General features: G+C 39.5%; 3 protein-coding genes across 18 annotated transcripts in view; 1 reads left to right on the forward strand and 2 right to left on the reverse strand.

Annotated features, from left to right (window-relative positions):
* ano10a (anoctamin 10a) overlaps positions 1–1,438 on the reverse strand; it is a 41,431-nt gene extending 39,993 nt beyond the window's left edge. For both annotated transcript variants that reach the window (XM_088411052.1, XM_088411050.1), the window contains exon 1: positions 1,254–1,438. The gene's annotated coding sequence lies outside the window, so the exon portion shown is untranslated. The remainder of the gene's footprint in view (positions 1–1,253) is intronic.
* LOC148425828 (uncharacterized) overlaps positions 933–18,561 on the forward strand; it is a 42,292-nt gene continuing 24,663 nt past the window's right edge. For 6 of the 14 annotated variants that reach the window (XR_015865136.1, XR_015865134.1, XR_015865135.1 and 3 more), the window contains exons 1-3: positions 1,931–3,919; positions 6,300–6,443; positions 6,703–6,811. The gene's annotated coding sequence lies outside the window, so the exon portion shown is untranslated. The other 8 variants (XR_015865137.1, XR_015865138.1, XM_088411059.1 and 5 more) reach the window with 6 other exon arrangements.
* On the reverse strand, positions 7,405–16,126 carry pomgnt2 (protein O-linked mannose N-acetylglucosaminyltransferase 2 (beta 1,4-)). Of its 2 annotated transcripts, none has more exons than XM_088411053.1 (2): positions 15,863–16,126; positions 7,405–9,337 (listed from the first exon to the last, which is right to left on the reverse strand). In XM_088411053.1, the coding sequence occupies exon 2, from the start codon at positions 9,290–9,292 to the stop codon at positions 7,493–7,495; it is 1,800 nt and encodes a 599-aa protein (XP_088267179.1). In that variant the 5' UTR covers positions 9,293–9,337; positions 15,863–16,126; the 3' UTR covers positions 7,405–7,492. The 2 variants fall into 2 exon arrangements, with proteins under 2 accessions (XP_088267179.1, XP_088267180.1); XM_088411054.1 differs by having other exon boundaries at positions 7,405–9,340.

Below are 18,561 nucleotides of genomic sequence, written 5' to 3' on the forward strand. Positions count from 1 at the left end.
CAAATTTTCAAAGTGGGTCTCAATTGACAACTTGCAGAGTGTAGGGGGCGAAACAGGTGAGACACTCTACGGCCTTTTGTTACTGTGGCAACAGGAAAACGTTGAAATCTGTTTTAATGACTATAAAATGTAGGGATGGGAAAATCAGAGACTTCTGACCTGCAAACAAGTGGAAAGCATTGCCATCAAAAGTGAAAAGGCACATATGTGGTTTTTAAATGGACACTGTGTAAGATTTAGACCGGTTTTAATTAAAAAAGAATAAATTTAATCATTATAAATTGCAAAAAGTTGCCAATAAATATGTTCTTAAAACCAACAATATGTTTGAAATATAATTGTAGGTCTAGTTATGATATTACATGGGGTGTGGCAGTTCTCCAGAGCCTGCCACGTTTGTTATAGCTAAGGACAATGATAAATGCAGCATCTTCTGCTGTCGTTAATGATAAACTGTCAAATCTTACACAGTGTCTCTTTAAAGTGGAATGGAAGGCTGACTGAAAGCGGAGTTCACGGGAGTGTCCCGTGAAGCCAACTATCGCCGTGCTCACTGTTTTGCTATTGCTGGTAAAACGAGCAAGACCAGCATGGCAACATACATCCATGCAAAACTTTTTTTTTTTTTTTTTTTTTTAGGGAATTACGACATGACATCATAAAACCATGGTAAACTGTTCTGTTTTTATTTTTAATGTTTCCTAGGAAATACCCCCCAGTTTTGTAAATCATTTTATTTTGTAGCTCGACCTCTGCCATAGTTACCAAACATCACGGGGGGGGGGGGTTGAAAAGCGATGTGTTTTTGAAGGTGTTCCATTGTATATTGTTGAACAAACAACGTTATTTGGGGCAAAAGCAATTAGCCAAAGCAATGGAAAGGAACCGTTGCAATTTTGTGGTAATGCTTTCCTTACATGAGAAAGAGATAAAGCTTTAAGCATGTGTGAACAGTTTTGGGAGATACGTGAGCTATTGCCGATGAGCATGCGCATTCTATACAACTGTTTAGCAAAAAGGTCACTTAGTTTTACGAATAACATTTCGGTTTCAAGAAATAAACCAAACCAATGGAGAAACCTCTAAAAAGAAACCACTAACACCAAGAAGCATTTGATGGCAACTTAACTGCAAGCAGGTAAGCTTAAAAGCTAGCTTGCATTTTGTTTTGTTTTTTGCAAGTGGACTGATAATGAAACCAACAAACATTGCGGGACAAATAAAAATTCAATGCCGTAGCTTCGAACACTCACCAGTAAGCAGCCCTTTTACACTGTCTTTGAGGCTCGTGTTGGAGCCTCAAAAACAAAAGCCGATTTCTGAAAGTTGGCGTTATGGGCGACTCTTCTCGCCATCGGGTATTACTTTTTCCTTCCGTCCGGAAGTTAAAGCACGTTACTGCCTCCAAAAGGGGCGGTATGGGTTAGTAAGTGAAGGGACCCGCTATCCCCTTGAGAGGCCAGAAACATCGCGCGTGTCTCGCGAGAGGAACCTCGTCTTCTGGAGGAGCCGGTCGTTAATAACTGTTACTTACGTACCTAAATTGTTCAAATGTTGATCTTTGAGCATTCTAGGATAGGATTAAAAAGTAATTGAAGATGTCGAATGATCAAAGTTTTCTGGTTTTATAGATGATGTTTTGTAACATTGTTATCACGACAGTGTTTGCCAGCTGTCTCGGCATTGATTCGTTTGAATGGTCTTTTTAATTGTCTGTCCCAAGGGCAAAACATATACCGGCCACAATGTCCCGATTTTTGATAATGTCTGGAATTTTCATATCATTTAAAAAAAAAAAAAAAAGTCGTTTTGTAGCTTCCGTTCATCCTCTGCGCAGCCTTCAATTTGCTAACAGACCAGCGCACAGACTCGCGTGACTTGAGCGTTCTTGCTGATTGGCTCTAAATCGTTGACAGGCTGGTAAGGAGAAAAATGAAACAGTCTATCCATTTCAACAAAGAACGGTTATAAAATGAAACATACTCAGCAGTGATGGATTGGATATGCGTTAGTCCACTACATCTTTTCTATTTTTGTCAAATTGCAATACATTTAATTATGTCTGGATCACATTTTATAGTAGCCTACATTTCGTACTTACTACACTTTGTGCATTTCGTTCAGGGTTTTTACTTTCATCTTCTTTATGGTTTTGCATAATCAGTAATGGTTAATCATTTAGACTTTTGTTGCTGTATTATGAGTGCCTGACTTTTGAATGACTTTGTTAAACAGGTGGTGTTTCTGTCAAGATCAACATATTTTTGGCTGGACAGTGCCGGCCGGGAACTGGAGTTGTTTGGTCAGAGATTTACATGCCCCAGACAACCGTCAGTAGATAAGTTTGAGTCTATGTATAAAAATGGGCTGTTTTGTTTAGAGTCACCTTTTTTCTGTAAAGGGCCCATATCGGCTCTGTATTGGATTGCATCTTATTAAACTTCGTAGATAAACTCGGCTCAGAATTGAACTCTACAGTGAGTGCTTTTCTTGACCCTATGTTGTATTGTTTTAGTAGTTACCTTTTAACAAAGATTGAATGAACACGCAATGAATAATGTGTAGTAGCAGGGGAGTGGAATGAACCACACCCATAAATTCAACAGAACCTAAAACCATGTTCAAGCGAACCATTATATGCTTGGTTCTCCTTAGGCACAGTTAAAATTCTGGTAAAACTTGAAAGCAAATCGGTATTGGATGAACATGAAAAAACAAAAAGAAAGTTAGCGGGCACTAGGACCAGTAGGCATGTTGCTATGAACCTTTAATGCTTTGAACCTGTTGGCTTTGTCTTTGCTGTTTTTGGACTTTGTTGTATCAGTTTTGTGATGGCATGCGAAGAGTAAAGATCTCCACTAGCACAGCAATGTGTGGTTTCTTGGCCTCGCCACATTAGTGACCCCGGATGGGTCATCTTGCCACATTAGTTACCCCAGACGTTAGTAAGTTTCGTCAGGCTGTTGGAGATGTAGTCTCGCCACAGGGGTGACCCCGGACGTCAGAATGTTTCAGCGAGGAATCACCGCAAACGTCCCACATCGTGGCATCCCTCGACCAGCCTACTACACGTCGGGTAATGCAACAGGCTGGTACCAGGTCAGCCAGCCAGCACCCCGCCAAGGGTCCTCTCATCCATCGCCCAGTCCCTCGGCGCACCAGGGATCAAGCCAGCCATCAACAGGCTGGTACAGGCGCTGGTGAGAACGGCTGGTGCAGTCCAGTTTCTGAGTTCCGGGCCCGTCAACCGGGATCTTCCAGCTGGGCGGCCTCATCTACCACCGATGTCTGTCCGGTCTCAGCAGTAGGTCTCAAGCCAGCGTCACCCAGCTGTCCCTCCTGATTCACCATGCCCGCAGGTATGGTCCTGGTATACATCGGAGCGGGTCAGCTGGTTTTGGTGCCACAACAGGTTCTGGCCCAGGCACAGACTGGGACGCAGCTACGACCGGCCGTCCCTCGGAAGCCCACTGTGCCTGCCAGCATGCCGGTCAGCACTGCCGCTGAGGCTCCTGCTCAACCTCAGAACATCCTTTTGGCAACGCCGCCTTGTGGTTTTCACGCTGAGCGTCTCACCCTTACTCCTGCTGCACCTGGGCCCGTTGCTGTGCACTTTACGGTAGATCCGGAAAGAAGAGCATTGCTGAGAACTTTCACTTTTGTGGGATGTGACAGAGCCAATATTTTCACCGACAGCACCTTTTTTTTTTTTACACTGCGTGTCCATCGCTTTGCGGCAATACTCACCTGCCAAAAAATAAAAGTTTCAATGTCGCAATCAAGTGGCCGAGACCGTGCTAAATATTGTGCTGACAATGCTGCGCTATCATTAGCTTAGCACAGTAACTACGGTTCAACAGAGCAAACGCTGCACATACCAGTTGTCCCAAGTTCCCGCTTCCGCCTTTCTACAAGCCAGGTGAGTGCTCTTGCTTGGCTCTGTTTTGTATTAAAAGCTCAGCTGGCCATGTTGGATTGCTCCCGGCGACCGCAAAGCGGCGCCATGATTCATTCCTGCCCCCTGCGTGAGCAGTTGAATGTTCCTGAAGTTGATTGGTTGTCGTGACGCGAAATGTGAAAAAAGTTTAAAAAAAATTTAACTTCACGCGAAAGGTAAAATTTTGCTTCTCGTGACCACGCGTGGCCATTCGCATCGCTCTGATCGCGTCACCCGACGCGCATTCGCAGTCGCGCGAACTCCATTGACTACAATACAAAACTATGCTTTTTCGCCTCGTTCGCGTTCGGTGTGCACGCAGCATTATGCTGCGTTCAGATGGAGCACGTACTTTAAGCTCTATGCAAGGCGTTTTGTCACGAGGTCAAGATGAAGTTCGCTTTTCACGCAACAATATCACGCGAGGGGAGGGGTGTGAGCTTGCTGTGCATGTTACAGTGGATCCGGAAAGGTGAGCATTGCTGAGAACGTTCACTTTTCCGGGATATGGCAGAGCCAATATTTTCTCCTGACAGCACCTTTATTATTATTTTTTCACACTGCGTGTCCCTCGTTTCACGGCAATACTCGTCTGCCCAAAAAAAAAAAGTTTCAATGTCTCAATCAAGTGGCCAAAACCGTGCTAAATATTGTACTGTCAGTGCTGCACTATCGTTAGCTTAGCACAGTAACTACAGTTCAACAGCTGTTAAAAGGAAGCAAACGCTGCGCATACCAGTTATCCCAAGTTCTCCCTTCCGCCTTTCTACAAGCCAGGTGACTGCTCTTGCTTGGCTCCGTTTTGTATTGAAAGCTCAGCTGGCCGTGTTGGATAGCGCCCGGTGACCGCAAAGCAGCCGCCATGAGTTGTTTCTGCCCCCTGCTTGAGATGTTGAACATTCCTGAAGCTGATTGGCTGATGTGACGCGACATGCAACAAAAGTTCAATTATTTTCATTCTATATCTCCATAAATCTAGTCTTATCATGTAGCTTACGTGAGCCCAGTTATGTCAGTTACATGTCCATCTACATGTGTAGCCAAAAGTAGAAAGGGTCAGAAGAAAGCGTAACCTCAATCTAAGCACAACGTTTATAAGCAGTTCTTCTCTTAAGGACCAATCTTAATGCAAAAAGGGGGTGGACTTTCTATCTTCTGAATCTGATCTGGTCGTCCAAATGTTCAAGTTTTTTGACAGATCAAGGTGGCAACCCTAACCATGTGTGAGTCAATATCAATGAAAAAAAGTCATTTTAAGCATTGTGTATGTACACATTGTTAGGAGAGTTATTTTTGCACCACCACACTGACATTTGCAGGAGGTATGGACTGCATGCAACTGGGGGGAGATCAGCTGTCACTGGCCGAGCCAGACCGACAGCTGAAACTCCGGTTGTGCCTTTCTGGGGCATAGGATTACGAACTACAGGAAGCACCTCTTCACGCGCTAGTTTTGGACTCCTGAACACCATACTCTTCCACCCAAAATGCCAACGTGCATGAGGTTCTGTCTCATGAGTTGCCCCTCTATCGTGCGCCTGAGCAACATTCAGTGTTAATGACGTAGAGGAGAAAATGAGACAGCACGCAATCATTTGCATAGACAACTCAAAGAGCAATGAGCTGCTGCAAACGCTGCTGTTAATTTTTTTCCGAAGACTTTAGCCAGCAAAACAACTGAAAAGAAGGCTTGCTAAATGCACACATTCTGTGGAACTCAAATTACAGATGCAAAGACAATGACTGCTACCTTTATTAGACATTAAAACACACATTTTGCATTTATAGTGCAACTTCAGGGCTGGATATACTAACCAAAATATTTACCTTATAGTTAAAATCCATGATGTTAATCAGCTTGACGCAAAAAGTACCGTCCCAAATAATAAAATAAGGGGATTAATAAAGCATTTGCGTAAACATCAACTTGGGTACTGTCAGTATTAAATAAGTACCAGCGTTGACTTGGATTTTGTGGCAGTGGTGTAACCTCATGGTGATAGGGCCCATGATAGGGCCCAGAGCAATATTTTGTGTTCCTAATTGCAACTTCCTGTGCATCAACACATGCACCGCCACTCCAAGAATGTCTGCTGTGCCTCCAAATTGAATAGTGATTTTTATACTGAAGATTAGAAATATCGCAAAGAAAGTGTTTCAATATATTATACTCTGCTTTGAAACCTTTAAATGCAAAAGGCTCACCGCAGACCCCCAAAACAAAGTGCTTTGCCATATAGCTTTAAATAACACGATCTCTTCGTCATATCAAAAAGAGGCTGTAATCACTCATTAGAAGTTCATCTTTTGGGCCTTACACTCAGAAAAGTCTTTTACAAGTCTGTAACGTGTCCACTTGCAGGCATAGCTGAATACTACAAAATCATCCCATCAGGCCGTGCAGGTGGCAGAGGTGACGACTTTGAACCAACCAGAGGAGCAGGATGCGACTGGTGGGCCAAAGCAGAACCCACATCTGCATCTGAGCTAAGTGGAAAGCTAGGGGGTAAATACAAAATTTTGCTTGGTCTGGATTGAAAAACACAAGCTAGTCCTCATGGTTCTTTTTTGCGTGCTTTTTTTTTTTAGTTTAATAAACTTGACAACAATGGCAATCAAATCCGCTAGCTATTCCCCCAACTATAGTAATGGCACGTCTTTGTGACTCATCAGGTGATTAGAGACACACAGCATGATCTACCTTAGCAATTCGATCGACAAAATAATTCTGGCTTTTTTTTTCTTTATTTTTGGTCTGGATGCAGTCTTTGGTTCCCAGTGTGCTTCACCACGTGCACCATCAATATTAACGCCTCTGACGTGCGGCTAGGGACTTGAGGGATTTAAGACTTGGAACCTAAAAACTTGGGACATGTGAGTCAAAGACGTCAGACTTGATTTGGAATTGGACTTGTGCTCATCTCTGTTAAATTTGAGCTAGACGTCATTGGAATAAGATAAAGAAGGAATTTTTATCTGTATTCTGAAATAACTGTTTTGGGTTTGTTTGTTTGTTTGTTTTAATAATTCAGTGGCTACTCAAAGTGCTGCCCATGGGTCACAATGGGAGTAGCCCATTTCTGCTCTAAGTTGTCCAAACGTTTGAATGTGAGTGTGAATTGGTGTCTACAGGTCCATTGCAATTACCTGGTGTCTATTTAATACTGTACCCTGCCTCTTGTCAAAAATTATCTGAGATAGGTATCGACACAACTGCGATCCAAGTGAGGATAAGCTACACACAAAGTGGCATTATCTGTATCATCATAACTTGCTGTAACATTATAACTTGCTGGCAGTACATTAAAGTAAAAGCAATGAATTTTACCGATGTTAGAAAGGCTCTAATTTCCCAATTCAATAATGGGTGGGCTAATTATTTAGTTGTGCCCTATTCAATCCTGCTCCAAATTTAACTGCACATAGCCACAGGGCAATCAGGAATAAAAAAAAAACGTGGACATTACTTATATTTTAAAATTTTAATGACCAAAAAACAAAACAAAAGTTAATACATTACATAATAACTTTATAACTGGCAGACAGCACAGTGCCTTAAGTTCTACACAAAAGAACATCTGCAAAGGGACCCTGAAGGTTTTTGTTGAATATACACCTGACCCATACCAGGTAGGTGATAAAAGGCTTAATATTTTCTGAGAACGTGTAGTTTTGCCATTGAATGATGTAGGGCATGTAAGTATTTTCTCCTTGTTCTTGAATCCACACCTCGTACTTAACCTCCTTCACCTTCAGGTATTTCAGATTCCATGGGATCTTCCAAGAGATTGTAAGTTGTGCCTTGTCAGTAGCTTGTACGGAAGTGTGACACTGGGGCTCCCTGACAGTACCTGGATAAATATTACCAGCAGGCTTGGACTTCTTAAAGCTTTGCCTGGTCTTGATACCCTCCCTGACAATGTTAAGAAGCGAAGGTATATCGACTAGAGTATCTTGGTAGATTCTAAAAAGCCACTCCGGGTTGCGACAACACAAATGCCTTGAGACTTCATTGCTTGCCAGTATTTGTTCCTGTTCTTCTTTCTCTAAGTGAGCTATGCCTCCTTGTTCCCAAGGTCTGTCTGGATGGGTTACAGTGTTCTCCTTCTGGGTGTTCCTCCATGAAAAATAATGTAGATCCATTCCTGGAAGTGTAGCAAGGGTTTTGTAAGGAGCGTATTGTTCTGGGTTTATAGCAAAAGGAAAAAGTTCAACTACAACTGCTCCTCTTGGGAGAAAAAGTGAGGTGATGAGCTGGGCTCCATGCATGCTGACTATCATGGAAGCACCACTGATAACCTGGACAATGCTGGGAAAAGACTGCTCTTCCAAAGAAACTTTAAAGACTTTCATCTTGAACTCCTGAGCTAGAGCGATGATTAACTCAGCTTCATTCAGAATTAGTCTTGTTGTTAAGCGACTAAACAAAACTATGTATTCATCCTTCTCACCCTTATCTCCGGAATTAACAGGATCCTTCTCCACCTCTTCAAATCTTGTGATGTTCATTTTAGCCATAAAAACTTTGGAAAACTGTCGAATCTCATTTCCTGAGACCAAAGTGTTGGCCTTGGGGCCTTGCGGCTGAATGAACCCATATTGATACCAAGTTGACATCTTCGAAACCCCCACATAAGACTTAGTGAAACAAATTAGCTTTCCAAATTTTTTTAATTGCTCTTTGAGAAGTGGCTGCTTACTGGTTAAAAGTTTGTAAAGATCGAAGTGCGGCCCTTCACCCCGACCCTCCATGAAAATCAAACGTGCTTTCTCATCCAGGTCTGAAAACAGTTTCATAGTATAGAAAGCAGGCAGCAGATCATCATGAAAAACATGCATGATGTTGTCGGGATTAAACCTGTTAAAGATAAATGTCACATCTGGTACAAACACCGGCTTGGACAAGAACTTCAACGCAGCGGTTGGAAGCTCTAAAAAGTTGAAATACTGAGTATTGTGATCTTCTACTGAGGACATGTCAAGTAGAGCAGGTTGGAATCGTCTGGAACCCAAGTTTGGCAACATAATAGAGGCATTTGAATGAAAGAATACAAACTCCTCTACCTCTGTACAGTAGCAGAGGTAATCAAAGCGGCAGATGCGATCAGTGTGCATTTTGCTGCTGCACATCATGCGGGTGCCATCTTCATGAAGTGTCTGTAGAGCCAGGTGATAGTCTATATGGGCATATGTAAATTCTTGGGACATCTGTGTCATATGCAACTCTTCCTCTAGCATGGTAGCATGTTCTCTTAACTTAGAGTACTCCCAAAGTAAAGCTGCAACCACAGAGACAAGCAGTCCATTAAAAAGTAGACCCAAACTCATTTTGCAGCCAACCACCGAAGAGTGCATCGTTGCTGTTGTTGAAGACCTTCAGTCTCAGAAGGAGACTAGCATCTGCTGACAGAAAGAGAACATATATGAAAAGGATGGTGAATATGGGGGTAGAAAGGGTGAAAGGCTGCTAGAGTATGTTATGAGAGAGGGAACAAGTTAAAGCATCTACAATTAAAACAAAAACATGAAAGAAATGTGTTGCAGGACTTAAATTTAAAATGAACTGCTGTTAGAATGATTCCTTAAAAATACAATGTGAGTCATCAAAAAATATATCATACTACTATTTATTTATACTACTGGTCCGGACATAGGGCCGCCATCTTAGTGTATGTTTCTTTAAAAAAAAAAAAAAAAAAGTGACGTGAGGTTTGGGGTTTGTCCCCAAAACATTGGAGCACAGAGCTCAACGCTGACTGATTAAACAGTGAACGCTGTGAAGTATAAATCATACTGTAAAGTATGAGCTGACAAAAATTTTATCCAATTGCAGTCTTAATACCGTTCAAAGACATGGCACAAATGACGCAACAATATAATGTAAGAGGTCATCAAAGGCCAACCTAAACATTCACACTTCAAAATTACATTAACGTCAACATAATCAGTCAGCATGGCTTTTGTTTTGAAGTTAACTTTTCGAGTTGTGCTGGCATAGCGGCTGGTTTTGTCATGTTTGGTTGGGTTTATTTGTTTCTCTTGGGTTGTGTGGTTTTGGTTCATGTTCTTATTGAAAACAATATCACACAGGTATTAAAAATGCTCAACTTCTCTAAAATAGTTTCAAAAGTTTCAACGTCGCAATCAAGTGGCCAATACCATGCTAAATACAGTGCTGTCAATGCGACAAAAGTTAAAAATTTTTAACTTATTGCGTCACGTGCTCCATTGCGTCGCCCAACGCTCCATCGCGCCATCGCACGAACTACATTGACTACAATACAAAACTGTCCATTTTTACGCCTCGATCACATTCAGTGTGAACACAGCATTAAGCTTAATGAAGTTTTAACCTTGAGTTTGCCCCCTGATTATAGGATAACAAAGTGCTTAATTTGACATGTATACTACAGACAGCCTGCTTTTTAAATGTTAATATTGCAAAGAATCATCTAAATGAATCGTGGCAGCCAGTATCGTGATTGTGATTAAAATTTCATTAAACAGTTCTCCAGCGTTAGCGCTAGCCACTAACTTGGAGCAAATGGTGTTCTGAAATAGTTGGACATTTGAAACTCAAACAAGAAAAAAAAAAAGCCCACCAATTCATAAAATATTAATACCTGCAAATAGTTTTCTACCCTTTGCTATTTTACTAGATTACAAAAGGATCATCTAGGCCAAGGGTTGGCAACTTTTAATATTCAAAGAAAAAAAATAGTGGACGCCAAACTTTTTTTGACATGATTACACGAATCATGGAGATCTTATGAGAAAATATGTCATAATTAATGTAGTTTCATAATTACAGTGTGAGTGTGCGTGCATATGTGAGTGTGTGAAACTGCAAATACAGTATAGTTTTCATTTTCTTAATTAATCCATGTTTTTGTCACATTTCACACTTCATACCAACAACTTATTTATCGAGCTAGCAAACCTACTTTACCTCATGGAATGAATCCCTTCAGCTGCTAGTTTGAGGTGAGCAGTTACCTAATGCAATGAGGCAATTGTTTCAATCAATTTACCCATTTGCGTTCATCCAGCTCTGTATCAGTGAACATATAGTAAGTACATTTGCATTTCATTAAATGTCCATCACACAAATGTCGCTGTTTGCAGACCATTTCCCGCACAAATAGGTATAGGGACATACAGCTGAAGCCAGAAGTTTACATTATGCAAAAACACAAGTTTCATTTTTTGTCGAACTGTCTGAAGTCAAATTAGGTCAGTTAGGATCATCAAAATCATTTACTTTTGTTCAGTACCTCAACAATTACAACATTTCTTAGATAATTTTTTATTTTCTGCTCAAATGTTTAACAAAACTACTCTGATTTTTAATAAGCAGGGTGAAACCCAGATGATCAAGTCATAGCTATGGATGGTCCCGGTTGGCTAACTCAGTGGTTCTCAAAGTGGGGTCCGCGAAATAATTTGGGTATTTTGGAACTGATTAAGTTTTATCTTTTAACAGTTACAGATTTGTGCCTTGCTTGGCTTAGTCTGTAATGCATTATTTCTTCAAAGTACAGGTAATTAGTTACATTACAATATTACTATATTTGAAATGTAATGCATTACACTACTATTGCATTACTTTTATACTGCTGTCATGTTTGGTTGGGTTTTGTTGTTTTTTGAGTTGTGGGTTTTTTTGTTCATGTTCTTAAGTTCTTCCTCTTAAGTTCATCCTTCGGTTCCCATGCGTCTGCCTTTTTTGTCTGTGTCTCGTTAGTTTGATCTTGTCCACCTGCCTGTTTACCTGCCCTCCTCATGTCATTCAATCACCTTCCCCTGTCTTTTGTGTGTGTGTGTGTGTGTGTGTGTGTCTCTCTCTCTCCAGCTGTTTCGTGTGTCCTCATTCAGTGTGAAGTGTATTTAAGTCACCAGTTTTCATTCAGTTCTTGTCAGGTCATTGCTTGTCTTATCGTTGCTGTGTAGCCACCCCCTCGAGACAGTTTTTTCGTGTTTCCTGTGAAGCCTCATCCTCCTCTGTTTCTGTTCCTAGATGCCCCCAGGGAGTTTGTTCATGTTTTGGTTGTACTTTGTATTATTTTTTGTTCCATCTCCTGCCTCTTTTTGTGATTAAACCTATGTTATTTGAGTCTCAACCCTCTTAAAACCTGCATTTTTTTGGGTTCTATCTTTCCCACGCCCCACACTTTTTCACGCCGCCATGCTGCAACGTGACAATTACTCTCACCACCATACCTGGAAATATGGATTTGCCATTTTACATGTAGCTCATTATGCTCATTACACAGCCAGTAAGAGGTTGGCTTAAGCCTAAAAACAATACCAATTATTTCATTTGTATTGTATTGTAAACCTTTAGAGACAAGATACAAAAACTGTTTTTCTATTTTAATCCCTTTAAAACTTTCACTGCAATTTCACTGCATAGAGATGCATTGCTTATGCTGTAGGCAAAACCATTTAGTGCATTTCACAATTTCAATGTTAATATTCAAGTTCAGTTGACTAGGTTAGAAACGTATGTTTCAAAAATAGATGGTTTCGGTGGGGTTAACATTAGCAGCTAGCCTACATGTTCCAGAGCTCAAGTGTTTTGTCATATGCATTGTAATACCACACAACCAAATTCTTATTCTGTTCACTTCTCCGAGCAGACTACATTCCATGATCTAGCAAAAAATGAGGTAGGCAATAATACCAAAAAAAAAAAAAAAAATCATTGTCAAGGTGTTTAACATACTGGCTAATAATAGAGTTTTGTATGCTTCATGTTGGTACACATTGACCAAACTATTTATAGACTATTATTAATAACAATCATACAGTGAAAATTAGCGTTAGTTTACCTTGTCATTATTGCTAGTTGCGACAGGGATCTTGCTGACAATGTTTTCAAATGCTGGTGAATCCACTGTGGATAGTGGCAGCATATCTCCTAACAAATCTCCTAACCTCTTGATGTCAAAGTGTCATCCTTCTTGCAAGAGAGCGCAATCCTCCAAGTGTTTTCTTTTTGCTAACTGCATGTTACTATGGCCCCGAGTTGATTATTGAAATTACTTATCCTATTTCACAAATTGGACAGCTTTTTAGGAGTCAGGCACAAATTGCATCTAACGATTATATTTTCTTGTCTTTATCCCTGATGAAATTAAAGTAATGGTCACATGTCCATCTTGTGTACTATTGTCCATATTCAACCTGCTCAGCTATAGTAGATCAGCAAGTAAACATTTTGCCCCGGACATTTCTTCTCCGATCTTGCTGTGTTTTTTGGTGAATTTGGGGGGAGGGCTACATCAATTTCAGTCTAAAAATGCATTGTAATGTACTACTTTACTCTCATTTGTAACGATTACAATATGTTTGTGTGTGTAATATATTACATAACCGCGTTACAGTAAAAAGTAATGCATTACAGTATTTACATTACCATTGTACTGCATTACTCTAAACTGGACAAAACATTGGGTTATTCAAAACAAAACAAATTTTATTTTGTTTTATATATATAGATTGTCAAAATATTCACGATTCTTCAATAAAGCAACCAATTTAAACAGTTAATATATTTTTTAAAACTTCATAATTTTGAAATTTGTCAAAATGTGTTTTGTGTTTACGATTGCTTGCTAATGAGGCAATGACGCGAGCAAAGCTAATGCTGTTTTTGAATAAATAATTGGCAGCAACCTTTTGGGGGGAAATTGACCCGGTTTGTTATAAGGAGGCATGCAACTTGCAAGTTTTATTTTCATCTCGATTTTTTATTTTCTTCTTTATTTTTCAAAGGAAATGCTACTCAATATTAAGGAAATGTTCTATGTAAACTTTTAATCAATAAGAAATTGTCTCTCCTTATTGAAAACAATATAATAATTTGAATGTAATGATGACTGACCTGAAACAGCAAAGGTTTAGTTTAATTTGACTTCAGACAGTGAGAGAAAAATCAAAATGTGTGTTTTTTGCGGATTGTATTGTATGTAAACTTCTGGCTTCAACTGTATCCTGTAGAAATACTGTATATATATATTTTTAAATTTTTATCTTCATTATAGCATATTTAGAATTGGAGTAAGTAATTAATATCAATCATCAATTCAATTCATTCATTCATTCAATTCAATACATTATTTAAATCTTATGGTACTTGGATTACATCAGTAATTACATTTTTAACAGGTAACAAAAGCTGTATATAAAGATATTACAAAAGTAACCCTCCCAACTCTGCTTGGAAAACTTAAAAAAAAAGTATAACTTTAAAAAAAAATATATAAATACTACATAATACATTGATAGTGTATTTTATTTGTGCTTGTCTTATCTTGCATAAAATTGTCATATATAACAGGATAGCGGTCTTGTTGCAGTCTCGATACTCTGGTCTTGGTGTCAGTTAGTATGATCTTGACTACAACACTGACGGTTTCAAGCATATCAACCTCCCTGTAACACCTGTCCCAGCTGCTGAAAAAAAAAACCCTAGAGCAGCACTTCTTTTTTTTTCAGCAAGAAATTTGCTGATCTCGCTCTCTGGCTTTCCATTCCGCACTTCAAGCAATGAATGTCTCTGTCAACTTCAACCAATCAGAGGACGAGACACGCTCAAGTACTGAGTCTGTCAGCAGTTCCTGGAAGTTGCAAGCTGAAGTCTGATTGATTCAAATTCTTAAAAAAAATAATTAATAATAATAATCTAGTGTCTGCAAACCTGTGTCAGAAGGCCTATAGGGAAATTTTAAGATGGTATGGCAACCCACAAAAACTACTTGGACCAAAAAAATAATATTAACTACAAATTACTTTAGGCTGTGCACCCAAGTCACACACTTATAAAGACAAATGATTGTTGAAAATACATTCATATAGTGATTGCAAATGTATACAGTTTTTAATGTAGCACTGGAAAACAAACTATTTATAGACAACTGTTAATAACAAAATTGGAATGCATTGTAATAAGCATTAAATCTTATTTTCAAAGTAATTAGCTACATTAAAATGTTAAAATAAATCAGTTCCAAAACACCCAACCTTTGAGGTCAAAAGTTACATACACAAAACTCCTCTGATTTTTAATAAGCAGGGTGAAACCCAGATGATGAAGAAATGGCTATGGATGGCCCCGAAAGTATAACTCACTGGTTGAAGAGGGGGCCTTTGGATCTGTCAGTCACGTGATCACAAGAATGTAATGTAATGTAATGTAAAGTAATGTAACGTATGTGTGTGTGTGTGTGTGTGTGTGTGTGTGTGTGTGTGTTTAGATGAGTAGGCCATGAAGGCCTTAAAGATGTACCACAGAAAAAACAGACCCTCCTTCAACCGGATTGGCACTGACCATGCATTTTATGTGGTCGAACTCAAGGCTGCCCTGTTTGTTTTCACATTTTACTCCAATTCTGGCTTCGCTGATCTCTAAAACAAATAGTGCTTTTCAAGATAAACATATTGCTGATAAGTAGCTTACCATCAGCCATGTACCTGTCAAGAACACAGCATGTTTGAGCACATCTACCATGAACAGGATGGACCATTCTTTATTTTACTGTTAAAATCTGATTACTGGACAATAACTAAAGAAAACGGCAGAAGTCCTATTGAATGGATGAAACTAAAGTATGCAGTCATCATATGGGGAATTGTCTTAAATACAGTATTGGGTAAAGGCTTCCAACTGTATTTGTTCAGACTTTTTTTTAGGTGAAAAGAAAATGAAAACAATACATACATTAATACATAATTAATAACAATAATGTCTCGATGCTTTACATTTCTTGACAGCACTATTGTACTTTTTGTTAGTGTTTTTTCATCAAGTGTGTCGGCCGCCATTTTTGGATTCGCGGTTCAGTCACATGATCACGGTGACCTAACGTATGAGACAAACGAGCATAAAAACACATGGCATGGAATGATTACGAAGACACTCACGTTCCACGTCTGTCTTTGAAAAGGGAGTTAATTTATCAAAAGCGGTGTAACAACAGGGTGGCTCCGGTATACTGAGGTCCAGCCAAAAGTGAAGACCAAACTGAGGCTGATGATGAGAATCCATTTAATCGCCCCATAGATTTCGGCGCATATCAGCATGATCGAGGGCGATGTAATGCGATTGATGACAATCCATCGACAGCACCGCTTATAAATACCCAACAGTAGCTGGCTGTATAACATTGCGACGTCGCTTCCGGTGCAGGGTCTATGGTCAGTACAGGAAATTCAAAAATAAAACACAGACATATGGGAACGAGGTTTCATTCCGCAATAAAATCGAGAACGCCCCCCCCCCCCCCCTCACGAATTTACTACCTACGTTATTCTTTACTGTCGCTTCACTATCGTTTAACTATGCTCTTAAAGTAATGCAGACCACTGTAAGCTCTATAGGGGTGTCATTTAAAATAATTGCACAAGGAGCCAAAATTCGAAACACACCTTAAGTAGTCGGACCGAACAAGATAAACATTTATTGAACACACTAAAACTAAATGTTTTTGGAACATAAATATGAATAAAAACAGACAGGAATATTCTGAAACAAACTTAAACCTTAAATAACATATATGTAATATTTTGCTTTCCATAAAAATATCTTATTAAATGATTAAACTTAGAACTTAACGTAAACAACTTAACAATAAAATAACATTCAAATCCCTTTGCTCCCATGTCAATGTATTTAAAAAAATAAACTTAAATATCACAAAATATTTTGGTCTCCTTAAAAAATATCTCCTGTCAAAAATATACGTTAGAAATATGAACATGCTACAAAACCTGGAAATATAGATAAACTGTGTGCTTTTCAGCAATATCATAATTTATTCAGTTTACTTTGCTTTTATGACTTTCTTCTGATCATATGCTCTGAGCGGAGCTGGACACCTGGCATCTTTTTTTGGCAACAAGTTGGTTTATGTTTGGTGTAAAGTCCTGTGTTGTGGAGATTCTCAGGATGGACTGCAGGTGCTCATCAGTGAGTCGACTTTTGTGTGCTGTTTTGTGAATCTTCATCACTGCACCTTGTGCAACCATCAATTAAGGAGGGCAGGAGTTGTTATCTACTCCCACCCCAACTCCTGCTTAGGGCTTGGCAGAGATGGCCGCTGGGGACTGACTACAGATAGATGTGAGTTCAAGAGACTAACCTGAGACAGGGGCGATCGTTGGAGGCTGACTGGCAGCCACCTGTGCTGGAGAATCCACACCTGTGTGAATACAGTGGAGCAGCGTGAACTGGGCAGAGCTACCATGTTACAGAGGCCAGAGGTTTCTGTCCTGAGGGCATAGTCAAACAATATGGTGCACAAAAGTACGTTACGCGAGCAGCAGGGAACATGCATGATGAACGTGCCAAATGATTGGCTACGACTGCCACCTGGAACACCATGACTTGATGCCGCGACCAAGCATACATTAAGACAGTGTACTTGGAGAAAAATACCAATCCTCCTAATTTCTTTCTATATCTTTATGGTCATAGAGAATATACCATTCAATACAAAGTTAGCTAAAGGTCTTATGAAAGGAGATACGTCAGGATCTTGTGTTACATCTGTAAAAGAGCAAATATTAACAACACTGAAAATACAATGAAATGCTCCAAAGAGCCCATCTTCATTACTTGAGGTCTCAGCCCAATTATAAGCTTTAGAAGAGTATACTAGAAAAAGTGGCAGTGAATTGACAGACGGGAGAAGAAAATTACTTTCCCCCTCTGCCTTTGCTGTGTGCCCCCTTCAGCAAGATAAGGCAGCATTAGGAGAGGAGGCCTTCTTCACGAGGCATCCTCGATCATTTGCTATGAGGAACGGCAGCCTTTCCCTCTTCTGGTTTTTCTCCTATTCATTATCCAGCAAACCTTTGACCATCCTACAATGACAAGTTCCCCTTTCATTTTATGGTCCATCCTGATGAAAAAATGAAGAGACCAGAAAAAAGGGGAATAGCATTTGAATAGGAGTTTAGTATAGAATTCAATTGCACTAAGCAACACCAAAAAGAACATCTTGTCTTTTGAAACCCTCCCAACCCCCTGCTCAGGTCTCTCCTTATTTTTCTCCAAAATATGATCCTCTCTACATGTCTGTGCCCACATAGCCTTCACTGACTGTCTGAATGCAGTTAATTATCCAAAAGGAAAAGTTTACCTGTTGAAAAGCCATCCTTAGTTACTTTGCTTTTTAATGCCAACAAAAAGCACCCATATAGAAGACACCACATGCTGCGAGAGCCTTTCAGACATTTTGTTAATAAGAATGCAGTGGTGAAAGCTCCTACACACAAGGGAATAAAAGCTAGATAAGAGGGAGAAAAGAAAAGGAAGTGGAAGAAGGCATCTTTTTTTTTACCTCACCTTCTATAATTACGACAAATACATGAAAAGCTAAAGAAATGTCCATAAAGACTGATCATTATTGACTTGAAAAAGTAAAACAGTAGAGAAGGAAAAGCACAAGATTGAAATGTCCTTATTATTATTATTAAAGCGGATGTTTTTATAAAATTATTGAAGCAAAAATGCATTTGTATCTATACTTATATAAGCATTTCAACATTAATTAAAAGAAAACCCTTTATTAGTCTCAGAGTAAGCTTTAAAGTGTTTTTACATATACTGTATGGTAACT

The sequence above is a fragment of the Hippichthys cyanospilos genome, chromosome 3, assembly GCF_059441005.1.
Source record: "Hippichthys cyanospilos isolate Australia breed blue-spotted pipefish chromosome 3, RoL_Hcya_1.0, whole genome shotgun sequence".
In the NCBI taxonomy this organism is placed as follows: Eukaryota; Metazoa; Chordata; class Actinopteri; order Syngnathiformes; family Syngnathidae; genus Hippichthys; species Hippichthys cyanospilos.